Source organism: Dipodomys ordii, unplaced genomic scaffold (assembly GCF_000151885.1).
Source record: "Dipodomys ordii isolate 6190 unplaced genomic scaffold, Dord_2.0 Scaffold157, whole genome shotgun sequence".
In the NCBI taxonomy this organism is placed as follows: domain Eukaryota; kingdom Metazoa; phylum Chordata; class Mammalia; order Rodentia; family Heteromyidae; genus Dipodomys; species Dipodomys ordii.
Window position 1 is genome coordinate 2330361 of NW_012267373.1, and position 16641 is coordinate 2347001.

At 41.7% G+C, this 16641-nt stretch overlaps 2 protein-coding genes across 2 annotated transcripts in view; one reads left to right on the top strand and one right to left on the bottom strand.

Moving 5' to 3' along the window:
* The window catches only part of Col10a1 (collagen, type X, alpha 1), a 6606-nt gene extending 3766 nt beyond the window's left edge, over positions 1–2840 (top strand). Inside the window, exon 2 of the mRNA XM_013032795.1 lies at positions 774–2840. Within this exon, the coding sequence (XP_012888249.1) occupies positions 774–2662 (1889 nt within the window). The 3' untranslated portion in view covers positions 2663–2840. The remainder of the gene's footprint in view (positions 1–773) is intronic.
* Nt5dc1 (5'-nucleotidase domain containing 1) overlaps positions 1–16641 on the bottom strand; it is a 101770-nt gene that overhangs the window by 84532 nt on the left and 597 nt on the right. The window contains exons 2-6 of the mRNA XM_013032790.1: positions 12910–13001; positions 11090–11161; positions 8956–9062; positions 6954–7033; positions 5442–5526 (exon numbers count right to left, since the gene is read on the bottom strand). Coding sequence (XP_012888244.1) covers positions 5442–5526; positions 6954–7033; positions 8956–9062; positions 11090–11161; positions 12910–13001 — 436 coding nt within the window. The remainder of the gene's footprint in view (positions 1–5441; positions 5527–6953; positions 7034–8955; positions 9063–11089; positions 11162–12909; positions 13002–16641) is intronic.

The window sequence follows — 16641 nt, forward strand, 5'->3', positions numbered from 1 at the left end:
TTTTTCTTATGTGGTGCTGAGGAATTGAACCCAGGGCCTCATGCATGCAAGGCAAGCGCTCTACCACTGAGCCACCTTCCCAGCCCCCTGTAAGGGAAAATTTTTTACAGTTAGTAAACAGTTTTTCATTTATTGCTCACTTTTATTTATAGCCTTTTCTTACCATTTCTAAGTAGGTGATTTTTTCCTTTAAAAACTCCAATGCATACATTTTCTAGAGGAATTCTTCAATTCTAGTTTATTTTTATGTATCATTAGGATATGATGGAAGTATTATGGTAGTCATGGCTTTGTGAAACATTCATTATCTCCAGTAGTCTGTTTTCTGGAGGTGGGGCTGGTACTGGGGTTTGAACTCAAACCTACATGCTTGTTATTCTTGAGATAGTATTTCACCTATCCAGGCTGGCCTGGAATACCCCTTAATTTTACTTCCTACCCTAGCTGGGCTATCAGATATATACCACCACATTCAGCCCTTACTGTTGAGATGAGGTTATCCTGAACATTTTATCTGGGCTAGCATCTGAAAGGACAGGTGTGAGCTACCATGTCCAGCTTTAGCAGTTTTTTAAACAAATAAGCAAAATATAAACTGAGTGTCATTGGAACTCAATGAAGAGCATCAATGGAACTCACTGAAGAATGTCTTCCTAATGTCTGGATCAAATGATAATGCAGTACTCTGTCTGGATCTATATTTTGAGAAACATCAGTTATCTTGAAGTTACTAACCATCCCTCTGTTGGCTGATGTATTACTGTATCTTTTAGGTATATCAGTAAGAGGTGAGCAAGGTATTCCTGGCCCACCGGGCCCCGCTGGACCTCGAGGACACCCGGGTCCCTCTGGACCACCAGGAAAACCAGGCTATGGAAGTCCTGGACTACAAGGAGAGCCGGGATTGCCGGGCCCACCAGGATTATCGGCCACTGGGAAACCAGGTTTGCCAGGGCTCCAAGGAAAGCCTGGAGAGAGAGGACCGTATGGACCAAAAGGAGATATTGGACCCACTGGCTTACCAGGACCTCGGGGCCCACCAGGACCCCCTGGAATCCCCGGCCCAGCTGGAATTTCTGTGTCAGGAAAACCTGGACAACAGGGACCTACAGGCGCTCCAGGACCTAGGGGCTTTCCTGGGGAAAAGGGAGCAGCAGGAGCCCCTGGGGTGAACGGACAGAAAGGGGAAGCTGGATATGGCGCGCCTGGCCGCCCAGGGGAGAGGGGCCTTCCAGGCCCTCAGGGTCCCATGGGACCGCCTGGTCCTCCCGGCGTGGGAAAAAGAGGTGAGAATGGGTTTCCAGGACAGCCTGGCATCAAAGGTGATCGGGGTTTCCCAGGGGAAAGAGGAGCAAGCGGCCCACCAGGTCCACAAGGGCCTCCTGGGGAACGAGGACGGGAAGGCATTGGAAAGCCAGGTGCTGCTGGACTTCCGGGCCAGCCTGGGATTCCGGGGACAAAAGGCCACCCTGGGGTTCCAGGAAGTGATGGGCCTCCTGGGCCTCCTGGCTTTGGGAAGCCAGGTTTGCCTGGTGTAAAGGGACCACGAGGACCTACTGGTCTCCCAGGGGGTCCAGGGGCCAAAGGGGAACAAGGGCCAGCAGGTCATCCAGGGGAGCCAGGGCTGAGTGGACCTCCTGGTAATATGGGTCCCCAAGGACCAAAAGGCATCCCAGGAAGCCATGGTCTTCCAGGCCCTAAAGGTGACATAGGGCCAGTTGGGCCTGCAGGACCCCCTGGGGCTAGAGGATCAAGGGGTCCCCCTGGGTTAGATGGAAAACCAGGATACCCAGGAGAACCAGGGCTCAGTGGTCCTAAGGGCAACCCAGGGTTACCAGGCCCAAAAGGTGACCCTGGAGTGGGAGGACCGCCTGGACTCCCAGGCCCTGCAGGTGCAGTGGGAGCTAAGGGGATACCTGGACACAATGGTGAAGCTGGTCCAAGAGGTACTCCTGGTATGCCAGGCACCAGGGGTCCCATTGGGCCCCCAGGCATTCCAGGATTCCCTGGATCTAAAGGTGATCCTGGAAACCCAGGTCCTCCTGGCCCAGCTGGCATAGCAATTAAAGGTCTGAATGGACCCACAGGGCCACCAGGGCCTCCGGGTCCAAGAGGCCACAATGGAGAGCCAGGGCTTCCCGGCCCCCCAGGCCCTCCAGGTCCCCCAGGCCAAGCAGTCCCGCCTGAGGGCTTTATAAAGGCAGGGCAAAGGCCCAGTCTTTCTGGGATGCCTCTTGTCAGTGCCAACCAGGGGGTAACTGGAATGCCTGTATCGGCTTTCAGTGTTATTCTCTCCAAAGCTTACCCAGCCATCGGTGCTCCCATCCCATTTGATAAGATTTTATATAACAGGCAACAGCATTATGACCCAAGAACAGGAATCTTTACCTGCAGGATCCCAGGAATATACTATTTCTCCTATCACATTCATGTGAAAGGCACTCATGCTTGGATAGGCCTGTATAAGAATGGCACCCCGGTAATGTACACCTATGATGAGTATTCCAAAGGCTACCTGGATCAGGCTTCAGGCAGCGCCATCATGGATCTCACAGAAAATGACCAGGTGTGGCTCCAGCTGCCCAATGCTGAGTCAAATGGCCTATACTCGTCAGAGTATGTCCATTCCTCCTTCTCAGGATTCCTTGTGGCTCCCATGTAAGTGTACTCCCACAGAGCTGATCTAAACTCCTGCTTGGAAAGGTGTTCCCCAGCCCCATCCCTCCCACAAGATACATACGGAGGTAAGCTGAAAATAATGTGAGCAGTATTAATGTTCCCAAACACAGATTCTGAATTTCCAAACCAAAACACAATTTCCCCCATACAAATGAGCAGCAGTAATAAATCTGTGAAAGCCCTCATGAGTTTCTAGTCAGTAGTCCTAAGGCCTCTGAGGGTTTTCTGGGAACTTACTCAATATTGAAAAATGTTCACTATAAAAGCCCTGCTAGGTTAAAAGAAATGATCACAAACAGAAATAGGCTTTTAAGTAAGGTTAAGTTTGAGTTCAGAAACTCAGCATTCCCTCTTAAAATAAGCCTGCTTCTAAGGATTAATATGACAACTTCTTGGAAACATTCAGAAGGTATCACGTAACTTTATAGAACTTAAATACTTGAATTCTCAAATTTAAAAGACACTGTACACCCTAGGATATTTCTCATGGTGCATTAAGGCTTACTTGGCCCTTTTCATCAAGAGTGATTCAAATACATAGGTGCATATATACTTTCTGAACCTCTCACAAGAAGCCAAAATATTGTGCAAAAACGAGTCTGAAATGCAAGGTGCTTCAGTCATGAACCTTTTTAAGCCTGTCATTACAGAAAGTCTTTTGACATACCTGGTCCAATTTGGAAAAGAGGTGTCTGACCTAGTCTTTATTTATTTAACACAAGTGTGCTTAATTTGATTTTAGTTCCTTACTGAATCCTGGAAATATAATTTCATGGATTTATACAACATGATGTGTTATGTACCTTATGCCTCCTTGTCCAGTGAATTAGAATTAACATCGAGGGTTTCCGTATCTGACTAGAAATGAAAATACATTATTTATTTATGCTCTGTACTGTATTTTTATATTACTGTTTTAAATGTTTAAGCTGTGCATCACTTATTAAAGCATGAAATGTTTAATCTATTCATTATCAAGCAATAAAATAAGATCAATCGCTTTGAATCTGCATTTTACTTGAAAGAAGCCATTTGTTCTTCTCAATTGTATTTTTGAGGCTTTCCATTGTATAAATGAATGAAGTAGAAATGGTGAATTTGTGGGTATCTTTTACAGTGTCATGGGTATGTCTCTTTATTGGGAAAGGATGTGACACACACACCAGCACTCAGTGTAGACAGTGAAGAAGTACTCACAAAACCCCATGTAAACCAGGAGGCAGAGGCAGGACTAATGAGTGGACATAAATATATGAGAAAATCACCTCAAAGCACTGGTTTTCTATGGGAGGAAAAGCAGCAAGTGTCAGAGAAATATATACTTGGAACAAATATGCTGCAATTATTTATTGCCTAACCAATATTTGAGTCACAGTGTTTAAATTTATTTTGATAAGTTGGTTTACTTTAAGAAGAAGGCATAGTGTTCATTTTTGTTTTTTTCTTTAAACAGTATTGGGGTTTGAACTCAGGGCCTCATGCTTCCTTGGCAGCATTCTACCTGAGCCATTCCCCTGCCCATTTTCCTCTAGTTAATTTTCAGGAAGGATCTCACTATTTTGCCCACAGTCAGTGTCAGATTGTAATTCTTCCATCTATGGCCACCTGCATAACTGGGATCACAGACATGCAGCTTCGTATGAATCGACTGAGATGGGAGGCTGACTTTTTGCCCACGCTGGCCTCAAACCATGATCCTCCCAATGTCAGCCTCCTGGATAACTGGGATTATAGGTGTAAACCACATGCCAGTCAAGGCATGCTATTTTATTACTTTTTGGAAGTATGGGGGTAAACTTGCTTAATACCTATAAAGTAGACACTCTACTGCCAAGTCACATCTTTAGCCCTTTTTTTGCACTGGTTATTGTGAGACAGGGTCATATATTTTTTTTAACCTTTGCCTGTGCCTAAGCTGCTATCCTATTTTATACTTCCCTCCATAGCTTAGATAATAGGTGTATACAACCATACCCCATTCTAGCTTAGATAATAGGTGTGTACAACCATACCACATTCTAGCTGTTGATATGGAGTCTTGCTAACCTCTTGCTTAGGCTGGCTCAAACTGTGATTCTCTCAAGCCAGTCTCTCAAATTGCTGGGATTCCATGTGTAAGCTTCCCTACTCAGCCCAAGTCATGCATTTTTAAGTGTAAACCAAAAAGCAATATGTTTTTAAACTGAAAAAGACTGTTCATGAGTAACTACCAGCCAACTAATTGCATCAAGCCAGTCTGATTGAAGCAGCAGAGTAACATAAAGGCATCCGTAGCCTTAGAACTACCCTTTAGGTCACCCGAGAAAGCCTGCAAATAACAGCATGAAACCGTAGGCTTGAGGATGACAATAACTCTGCCCCTATTCTGCGTCAACCACTTCCATTTCTTAATCAACAAGAAGACAATGTTCACCAGCAGGCACTTTGCTCACCTGTCTATAACTTCTCCACTAAGGATGTAGGTGTGTATCACCAAACAGCAACACTAGAACTTCAATTCTCACAAAACACGGAACAACTCTACTGGAAGGCATGTCCAGGACAATTTAACAGCAAAGCTCAGAATACTGGCAATTATGGCCATAAAGCACATGAACTTAAGAACCACTTAAAAGGTAAGCAGAAATAACTTTATAGTAATATTGAAGACAAAACTGAATCCTAAGTAAGGATCACAGTAAAAGAGGCAACTTCTGTTTAGTTTAACAGATTCACAGCATGGAACACACATGTATTAGCAACCCTCTCTTCAAGTTACTCACCCTTAAAAGCTGACATTTTAAAATTGTGTTGTATACCAGCAACTATATCCTTCCAAAAATCAAATGCTTTTTGACCACTGTTCTGCTAAAAGGAAAAAAAATTCCAAATGTAACAAATGTAATAATTCTGTGTCTTAGCATAGTGGAAAATGCAGGCAAACAGTATGACTCAGTTCTAAGATAGGGATTTATGGTTTAGGAGACACACTAAATCAATAAAGTACTCATTCTACTCAAAGTGCTTTTAGTAACAGTCCACAAAAATCATACACAAATATCAAACTCAGGCAATTTTTTATTGTTATTATCTATTTATTTAGCCGGTCCTAGGATTTGAACTCTGGGCCTAAATGCTATCGCTGAGCTTTAGAGTTCAAGGCTAGTGCTCTTCCCACTGAAGCTGCAGCCCCACTTCTGAATTTTTATGGCTATCTAGAGATAAGAGTGTAATGAACTTTTCTGCCTGGGCTAGCTCCGAATGGCAATCATTAAATCTCAGATAAAATTACAGGCATGAGCCACAAGCACCCAGCTAAAAAACATTTTTAAATGTGTAAGCAAATGTACACTGTTTTATGGCTTTTGAGAAAACCAAATATATTACTAAATGCACTGTTTCATCATTGGAGCTCAGAGGCCTGAAGCTTTAAAGCCCCCCAAAGGCCTGAAGCTTTAAAGCCCCCCAGAGGCCTGAAGCTTTAAAGCCCCTAAGCTTTATTTCAGATTGCCGGGACCACTTAACCTGTATCAAAAAAGAACAAAAACAAAAACCAGAGCAGCAAGGGAAGGGTGACATTGTCCAAAAAGAAATGTACTTTTTACCTGACTTCATAACTGTAGCCTCTCTGTACATCACCTTTATAATAACTATATATATGTATATATATATATATATATATTTAAAAAGAACAGTAAGCCACTACAGAAAAGGTGAATGCGATTCCAGATCCAGTATTTAATTATTTTTATAGAATTTTTTTGGGCCAGAAAGTAAATAAATATTATATTAAAACACTTAACTTTATAGCTTTTTGATTTTTTGGAATCATGAACTGTGTCCTCTATCAAAACAACAATTACTAGATAATTATATATAATTATACATAAGATACTTAAAGCAAAAATGAGCCTAAAATTTCACCTGATTTTCATAGTTAATACTATATAGCATATTTAATATACATAGAATTTCCTTAATTACTTTTTTTTCTTGTACTGAAACTAAGAGTAGATCAAGTTCTGTATTTTGTTTTTCTAGACTTTTGCACCCTCTGCTGGAGAGGAACATAGATTTATTTTTCCTAGGAAAAATAGTCACTGTTCTTTCATGTTCCAAAAATATGTCGATCAAACTCATCATGCTTTTTCTTCCTTGGTGACCTATATAACCACCATGAGGAAACTACATACAAAAAAAAAAAATCTCCCCTTGACAGGTGTGTGTAATTAAATCTTCTTACTGGTGATTAAATACAAATCACACAGGTTTTTTAAATGATTGTCTATACTCACCTTTGTTAAAGAGTCCACCACTCTGGCACAAAGAAGAGCTCCCGGCAGGTCAAAGTAGTTATCATAAAAATAGTATTTTCCTAAAAACAGAAGAAATCTTTAAAACTATGAACAAATTAATGCCTCATGCAAGTACAAAACACGTAAACTTCTTTGAAGAAATACTAGGTTTTTGTTTAATTATACAAAGGGCATTTATTTATCCATCCATTCATTTTGTTTACTTATGTATTTATTTCTATTTGAGACACAGTTTGTTTCATATTTTTCCCTTGAGCAAAGGCAGAATATAATGGAACAATTTGCCCAACAGAAATTCTATGAGAAATTTTCATAAAGAATTTCAGTCTAGGCTACTAGGCTACTAGTCTTCTGAGTGCTGCTTAAATTCTGAAGATACTACAAGCAAGTTAAAGTAAGACATTCATAAGCTCAACATTCTATCCAAGACTCGTTGTCTTTAATATATATATAATATATATACATATAATTATATATATGTGTGTGTATATATATATGTGTGTGTGTATATATATATATATATATATATATATATATATATATATATATATATAGTGTACCACAGTCAATGAGGATGCCATTTTGGACAAAATTTTGGATAGCCAGGATGATGAGAGGAATAAAAACCCATAACATGTGGATGATATACAGTGGCTTGTCTCAGCAAAATTCCAGGATCTCATGCGGGGGGGGAAGTAATCAGATTTATTCTGTAACATTGGGGTAAAGTTATACTTGAACCCTCCCCTGGAATACATGATACTTTTAGTTATGCTGTTCCTGGACAATACTTCCAGTGGCCCTTGTCACATCCCAGGGGCCCAATGTCTGAGTCCAGACTGTACTACTGCACAGCATCATCCTACCTCGGACACAACAGTGCCACTCATTCTCATTCAAAGGCCATGGAGCCACATGGAACAAAACATGGGTTGAGCCAGTGAACCGACATCCCAGCCTCTTGATAACTTGAGGTACTGTTTTTGCATCTCGTCAGAAATCTCTGAGAAAAATCCTCGGTTTTCTAATTGTATGCTATAATTATTCTTAAACATGTACACACACTGGAATTGGGTTGTGGAGACACAATTTTTTTTTTTAACTTTTCTACCATTAAAAAACAGTCTTAAAAAAACCCATCAGCCTATCTTTACTATTTTGCAGAAACTTGAGATCTTAAGTATGTGTCACAGGCTGACTATATGGGCACTGGACAACTAGATTAGAAACACTTAAAAGGGGATAACCAGAGAGCATTCCCAGGATGCTCCTGGGCATACTAAGCATGACTATGAGCTGTTGATTCAAGCTGCAATCAAGCTCCTACTCTGGAGGCTGAGACCTGAGGATTAAGGTTTGAAGCCAGCGTGGGCAGGAACATCTGTGAGACTCTTTTCTCCAAATATTAACCACCAAAAAGCTGAAAGTGGAGCTGTGGCTCAAGTGGTACAGAACTTGCCTTAAGCATAAAAGCTAAGGGCCAACATCTAGGCCCTGAATTCAAGCCTGAGTACCGCACCAGAAACAAAAGAGCACAAAATCACTTTAAAACTAGGGAAAAAAAGGGTCAAAGGATCCTAGAAGGAAAGAGAATCCTGGGAAACTTAGGTGGACAATGTAAATGTGGAGAAACATGGAGGGAAACTAAGGGTCATACGAATGACTGCTAAAGGAGATAGGTTGGCTTAGGAACGTAGTATTCCCAAGTGTTAATCTTCTTTACTGCAGAACAAGTGCTGGGAAAAGCAGGACCAACAAATCCTTCAATATAACCATGTGAAAATGTTATCAATGGTATTCTGAAGCAACTGCTAAATAGGCATCAGATATACTTGAAAATAAATACATTCTACTGCTGCTTGTCCATCTGGCCTTGCCAGGGTTGCCAGGGTTGCATGGGGTCTCTGGGTCTTCACATAGCAAGTTCAGGGTGCAAAAACAAAATGGAAATGGATGACAGCAGTACTCATGTAAGGCCTACCTGAGCGGCAAGGCATGCCTGTGTCCAGCACAAAGTGCTTCCACTCCTTCTTGCCATATGTCTCTGCCAGCACCTCTGGATCCATCATCTTGGTGCCATGGCTTGCCCTGGAGTGAGAGATCATGCACAATGCTCATGATGCCCCTCAATCACCTTTTTCGCTAGCACTGAGATTATTGATCACTTCTGCTGCTGCAGCTAACCAAAATTTGGTTTTCATTGTCTGTTTGTTTTCTTGAGACAAAGTCTTGTTATGTAGCCTGGGCTAGCCCTGAACTTGAGATGCTCCTACCTCAACCTCCCAAGTAACTTGAGATACTTGTCTCAGTCGTCTCCAGAGTGTAGGCTATGTATCATGCTTATGCTCCACCCCCACCTCTCTCTCTCTCTCCCCACCTCTGTATATTCTGTTATCAACTAGGAGAATTCCTAGTCTTCCCTCCCTTCTCTCTCTCTCTCTCTCTCACACACACACACACACACTCTCTCTATATATAGGTACGTATGTATGTATGTATGTGTGTGATATCCAGAATATATATACATATATACACACATATATTTCAACTAGGGTACTTCCTAGCTCTTCCTCCATTGATCCACCTACTAGCAAGAGATTGACAGCTTTTACTCTGAGGTCCATACTGTGCAAGATTCCACCCTTCACTAGAGAAGTTTTGGTTTAACCAAATGATGAGAAAAAGCTGGGCACAGTGGTACATGTGCATTAATTCCAGCTACCCAGAAAGCTGAGGCAGGAGGGCCAAGGTTCCAAGCGAGACAGGGTAAATTGACCTGATTTGCTCAAAAATAAGAAATATGTATCTGGTGTTATAACTCCTAGCAGAGCACCAAGGCTTTGGGTTCAATAAAGATCACACCTATAAGAAAAATATGTAAAAACATTATTGGAACAACTAGAAAGCAACTGCGTGGACTGGGTGGGAAGCCGACTCAGTAAGGAGCCAGCAGTAACGAGGAACAGCAGGGTTACAGCAGGAGCCACACCAGGTCCACAGGGACACAGCAGACACCTGGCCCCACAGAGGGTGACTGTGAGCACAGGGGACTGAGAAGAGAGGGCACAACCAGCTCACTGAAAGACACAGCACAGCCAGAAGCTCACTGGGAAGCAGCAAGAAGAATGGAGCAAAACAGATCAAGAGATGAAAGTAGGTTTTTCCTATGATTCAAATACTAGTTTTGCATCATGTAGACCTTACTAAGAGAACTCCAATTGCCTGAGAAAAGACACATGCAAGTAAATGACAAAAGAATCAGAGGTGAGGAGGCCATCTAGTTCGAAACACCTTGGGATAATGTTTGGGGAAGCATGGGAAAAGAATTTCTATTATACAAAATGAACGGTTTCAAGAGTATACACAGGGGTCCTGAGCTCAGAATCTTCCTTGCCCCTGACCATGTTAGTATAAGTATTAAGGCATAGCTTCATAGTCAAGTTGACAGGATGACACTATTGGTATGAGGAAAAGAACAGTTTCTAACTCCCTACTGGTCTCTACAAGACTTGGAACAATGACAGCAGCTACTTCCTTATTGCTTTTCATGTCCTGACCAATACTGGAGGGTGTAGCACACTCGGTAGAGAAAAGAAAGAGTGTGGGAGGAGAGGCAGAGGAAAATCAGTTGGTCAGGGTTAGAACCATACAGAAGAATTTCAAGGATGAGTTTGGACATACATGAGTCTTGAAGAATTGAGGAAAGAACGGACAATCAACTCCAACCCCAACAGTGATTCTCTTCTGTAAAAGAACCCTAATTTATCTAGGCACCTACGCACTAAAACATTATGATTTCTAGGCCTTAATATAGCACAGGGTATTCAATGAGAGAAAGCAAGTTGCTAACTCTATAACTCTAATAGTCATAGTTCTTTATCACTATTTCTAATGAGCCAAACTTAAAGGAACTGAACATCTAAACCCAAAGCTCACAGATTTATATTGAAACATTCCTAACAAATCATACAAAGACATTTCAGGAAGACAGATTATCTGTCATCTCACTGATTGAAACAATCTTAATTATGTTATCATGCCTTAAGGATCATATGCTAAGAGAGTTAGGTATCCTAGAGAAAGCCATGTTTCATTTCACTGCTAATTTTTATTACCTGAGCACAGTGCCATTATCTGCAAGTTTAATGAAGGTTCCATCTTCCAGATCCAATACTAAACCTTTGCAACTAAAACAGAAAAGTTAAATTTTAATTAATTCATGTACTTAGCTATCTTATGAAACAATAATCTGTATTTTTAAAAAGTTGTAGTGCTGAAAAAGGATTCTCCTATCTAGGCAAATGATATGCTAATCAAACAAGACTGCAAAATTAAATATTCACCACAAACCAGAGGAATATAGGAATTAGGCAATATAAGGAAACATGTTTAGTTTACAAATCCTTAGGCATTTAAAAAATGAATCTGAAATTCAAACAAGGAAAAAACAACATACCAGAACACTATTCTATGCCTCTGTAAAAATGTGCAGATGCAGCTACTGTGAAGACAAAAATGAGGAGGACTCAAAGTTTTAGGCCAGCCTGGCCAAAAGTTAACAGGAGTTCTCAACAAACAAGCTGATGTGGTGGCAGGTGCCCGTAATTCCAGAACACAAAGGAGGTAAATATAGTACAATCACAGTGTTAGCCCTATCTGAAAAATAACTAAAGCCAGAAACATGACTCGGGTAACAAGATGCCTTCCAAGGAAGTGCTAAGTTCTGAGTTCAAACCTCAGTATAGTTAAAAATTACAACAAATGGTGATGAGAAACACATACTCAAACATATACCTGCATACATATTTATACAAGATAACCTCTTAGCCAGAGTGTTCTCTGTACTAATTAGAATTTGCCTCAATTTGGGTCCAGTTATAAGAACTTGCTCTTGGGCAAGGCATACTATTGAAAACCAGTAAGAGTGGTCAAACTTTTAGTTTCTTTGATACAAAAAGCTTGCGCGATTTGGGGAGTGAAGTGAGCACAGATTCTTTATATGAACAATGAACACCAAGAGGCTATAGATACTGAGAGTCAAACATAAATGAAAGGGCTCTTCACAGTCAGTATTTGCTTTCATTTGCAATATACATTTCAGAGCCAATAATTTCATATAGCAAGAGCCTTCTGCTTCTTCTTTGTGTGTAAAGGATCTATGAAAAGACCAACCAAATATTGGAGGAATGTATAATAGATGGACATTATTTAGGATTATTAATTTAAATCAACTTTTTTCTTTTCCTTCCTTTCTTTCTTCTATCTACCTACATATCTACCCACCTATTTTTGTCTGTCTGTCTACCTACCTACCTAGTATCTAGCTATCTACCTACCTACCTACCTTTTTACCTATAAGAAATATTACTTAGGCTGGACCCCAACTCCCAGGCTGAAGTGACCCTCCTATCTCAGCCTTTGGAGTAGCTAGGACTACACGCACACACCACCACACCTGCTAAACTAAACCATATAAAGTAGCTAATGATTTTTGCTTATGCTCTTTAAATGAGAGAGAAAAAGAAAAAATAAGCATTAGGAAGAAGAGAACACTAAATCAGGAGAACCAGACACTAATCCAGTCACTTGAATTCTCTTATGGTTTTTCATTGGAAGGATTTAAAACAAAAAAGCCTTTTCATAAAGATAGGAACTTTAGTTTGTAATAAACACTTAAACCTCTAATTATTACAGATCTAAGCCATAAAAACATCCAAATTAGTCACAAAAACTCAGCTCATTTTTCACATTTAACTAAGTCAAAACTTGTTTAAGGTAGAAAAGACCTTAATTCAATTAAACACAAAACTTTTAGCTTAGAAGCCATTTTGCCTTTGGACTCAATTTTACATTTTACTTTGTAACTTTACCTGAGGAAGTATTAATATTTTATCGGCAAGAATTAAGCCACATTAAAAAAATAAAAAGAACTTACCAGAAATCCCAATCCTCAGGAGTCACAGTGAGCAATTCCTTATCGTACCCTTTCTCCTTGACTAGGAACTGAGCAAAGCTGTTATAAATGAGCTGCAAATAAGGAAAGAAAAAAATTACTATTCTGTTTTACTAACATGGACATAAAAACTAATGGAATTATTGAGGGGGAAAACAGCAGGAAAAAATGTGAAAGTTCTGCAGTTCAATCCATAAGAAATGTATCAAATTGTGCAACCTCTGGGTAACTAGTCTGTCCAAAATTAAACTATCAACATACAATTAATGCAAGGACAATTGCTAATCTTACTCTTAAATTTTAAATTAAGACCTGATACTGCTTAATATGTCATCAAGACAATAAACAGGTCCACTCTTCATTGCATCTGTCCTTGATGAATCTTTACTAAAAAGGCCCTATCTCAGAAGAATCTCAAAACAAAATATGGTGGGGACTGAGCAGATGATTTAGAGAAGGAATCAGGAGGCCTCTATCAGGTATAGGAAATACCTTATTCTTCAGCAAAAGAAAAGCAACTGAAGACAAAGGACAAGAGGAGCCTTCAGAAAGCCAAATAAAATGACGAACATATAGGTGAGTATGATTTTCTGGTGAACAGCTCCCCCCCAATTTTTTTTGTTGGTAGAAAATAAGCCCATTCCATGCACTTTTTGGGATATTACATACACTAAAATGTTTTTGTAATGTGAAATTCAGATGCAACTAGGTGTACTGTATTCTTTGCTAAGGCTATCAACTCTATAATCCTGCTTGCTGGAAAATGAGGCAGCTCTTACAAATTCGAAGACTTCTCAAGTATGTTCAGATGCCTAGCTTGCCTGCTCCTGGCAAGTCCCCTCCCCCCCGCCTGAAAAAAGAACTGAAAGATCTGGCAAGGCTGAGCCCTTTATAGTTAATAATGGTAGGAGCTGACTGTGGCTTCTCTTTGAGAGCTGTTCTCCCACATGCTAAACACCTGCTCTCCCAATCATACAGACCCTGCCTAGTACCAGACCTGCAGCCCTAGGGGAAAACAGGTGTCAACTGGATATCTTTCTTGAGTCTTAAAGGGGAAGAGACATACTTAGATCTGCAAATGCAGAACACTGCTCATTTGTTAAGGGTCCAGGAGAGGGAAGGGAGAGAAACTCACAACCGTCTAAGATATAAGGGGACACTGATGACTTTTCCAGAATCATCTGCAATGCTCCACCCAGCAGTTCATGCTGTGGCTCCTCTCTAGCCCCTGGCTTGATTTCCTCTGTACATCCTCACCTGCAAATCCAACTGCTTTGTGTGGGGAGCTCATCCTGGGCCTCTCTTCCATGCTTTCCAGCACTGTACAGTGTGACAGCATGGCAGGTAAGAGTCAGAAACACAAGCCACGCTATGCTGCTGGGCAGCCCTGGCTAAGATACTTCACCTTCCCATGCCTTGTGGTCCTCTCTCTGTATACTGATTGGTGATAATATCCCTCCACAAGGTTCAGCCCCATGCATCAAGCAGAATGCTTATCAGGACAGTAGATGTGTCATACTGTTATTAAAACTCTTACTTACTCAACTATACACAATTATTTTCTGAACCTGATAGTTAAAATACATTTAACACTGGCTGATGTTAAGGAGATAGACTCTATAGAGGAAGACTCTAATAAGTAAACAGGAAATGGTTGAAAAAAACACCCCATGTGGCATGCTTGGTGAAGGCAGGTTTTAAGGGAAACCTAGGGTGGGAAGATAGAATAGGAAAATGACGAGGGATGGTTTTCCTCGGGAACAGTATTTCAGATGAGGTAAGGATGAAGAGTCACTGTGAGGAAGGGAGGAGATCCTCCACAGATAGGCAGTAGCTGTATGAGAGCCAGGTACTACTGCTTTCACCACAGGGCCTAACTAATTGGTCACCATTCTCCCAAGACTCTGTCCATTGCCAGGTTATGGTTGATTTCTGTACCCTCAACTCAGGTGCTCAGCACTTTGTGACACTTAATAATTAAGTTGTTGTTGTTGTTGTTTTGCTTTTTTACATCAACAGGACCTTTAACTCAGTTGGTTCACGTTTATAATCTTTATAAACATCACTCATATTGAGTAAGGAGTATTTTGTCTCTAAGGATCTTCTATGTTGACATTTTATGCTCACAACTGCCCTGAACTTGCTGTCGACATGACAGTGGTTTAACAATATGCTCTGCAAACAAAAGTGAGTACTGAGGAAGAGCATTAGAAAATGTAAATCAGACAGGAAAATACAAATCAAATCAAAGACATGGGGGAAGAGGAGCTTAAAAGCCAAAAAAGTGAAGAAAAACTTTTGAACTCTCAATATAACTAAGGAAAATAGACCTGTGTAGCAGGAAAGCTGAAAAGTACAACAGCAGGGAAAACATACATTTGTGCATTTGTGTGTGTGTGTGTGTGTGCACGCGCCCGCCAGTAGGACTGAGGGATGGCTCCTTAGCTTTTTTGCTCAAGTCTGGCACTCTACCATTTGAACCCCAGCTCCACTTTGGCTTTTTGGTGGTTAACTGGACTTACATTTCATGATTCTTCTGCCTGGGCTAGCTTTGAACCTTTACCTTCAGCTCTCAGCCTCCTGAGTAGTTAAGATTGCAGGTGTGAGCTACTAGGTCTCCACTAAAAGCAGTTTTTTGTTTTTTTCTTCAAGTACCTGTGCATTGTAAACACATATAAGTCATTCAGGAGCTTCTGGGGTTTGACCTTTCAGTACGTGATGAACTGACAGGACTGTGACTAATAGCCAATGTTGGCTGATGTCTGTCCCAGTGACCTGGAGCTCTACCCATAAGTGGTGAGGTTTCCAGATGGTTTGGGTAGACACTATTTAAAAAAACAAACAAACAAAAAACCACTTGTTTTCATCAGGCACTGCTTTAGGCACTGATTCATCTATTACCCACTTAATCCTTGCAATGATCTTTTAAGCTAACCCCAATTTTTAGCCTCATTGTACTGATGGGGAAACTGAGGAAGAACACAGGTTTAGTTGTCCCAAGTTTCTCGGCGCCAGTCACAGTGTGCTTCGTTAGGCAGTCTGCTGTAGGGTCCTCCAATTAATTACCATGCTCACAGCCAGCTCCCTCTAGGGAGGCTGAGATCTCTCACTACAAGGTTGGTTCTTCAGGTTCTGGTGAAACCAGAGGAATTGGAGGAGTGAGGGCAATGCATACACGTGCACCTGTCTATAATCATAATATCCATTTCTCCTTCCGGGCAGAGGAAGAGTTTAAATTCCACAAGCTCTTCGCTTTACAAAAAGCCTGTAGCACTTAGTAGGTGCTCAAAAATGCTCATTTTTAATCCTTTCGCTACGGGCAAGAGAGGGCAGAGGACTCCACGGCTTAACCCAGCTAGTGCGCGGTGCACGACAAAGCCTCTCCCGGGCTGCTGGTGCTGCAACTCTGACAGGTGATCGGTTTGACCGTGGGAAAGGGAATGCACAGCCCCCGAAAATCGAGGGAAACCCCCACCCGACCCCCGCCACCAAACCCAGGAGTGCTGCGTCCAACGCCCAACGTGTGCCCAGAGGCAACGAGCGAGGAAGGTGCAAGGCCTGGCATCGGCGGACACCCCTGGATGCCCCGGGCCCCGGCCTTCCTCGGGCGCTAGGCAGCCGTTCTCCAGCCCGAGCTCGCACACCCAGCCTCCCCCGGCCCCCCTCCCCGCGATCCGCTCCGGCTCGGGGCTGGGCGGCGGTGCACTTCCGCCC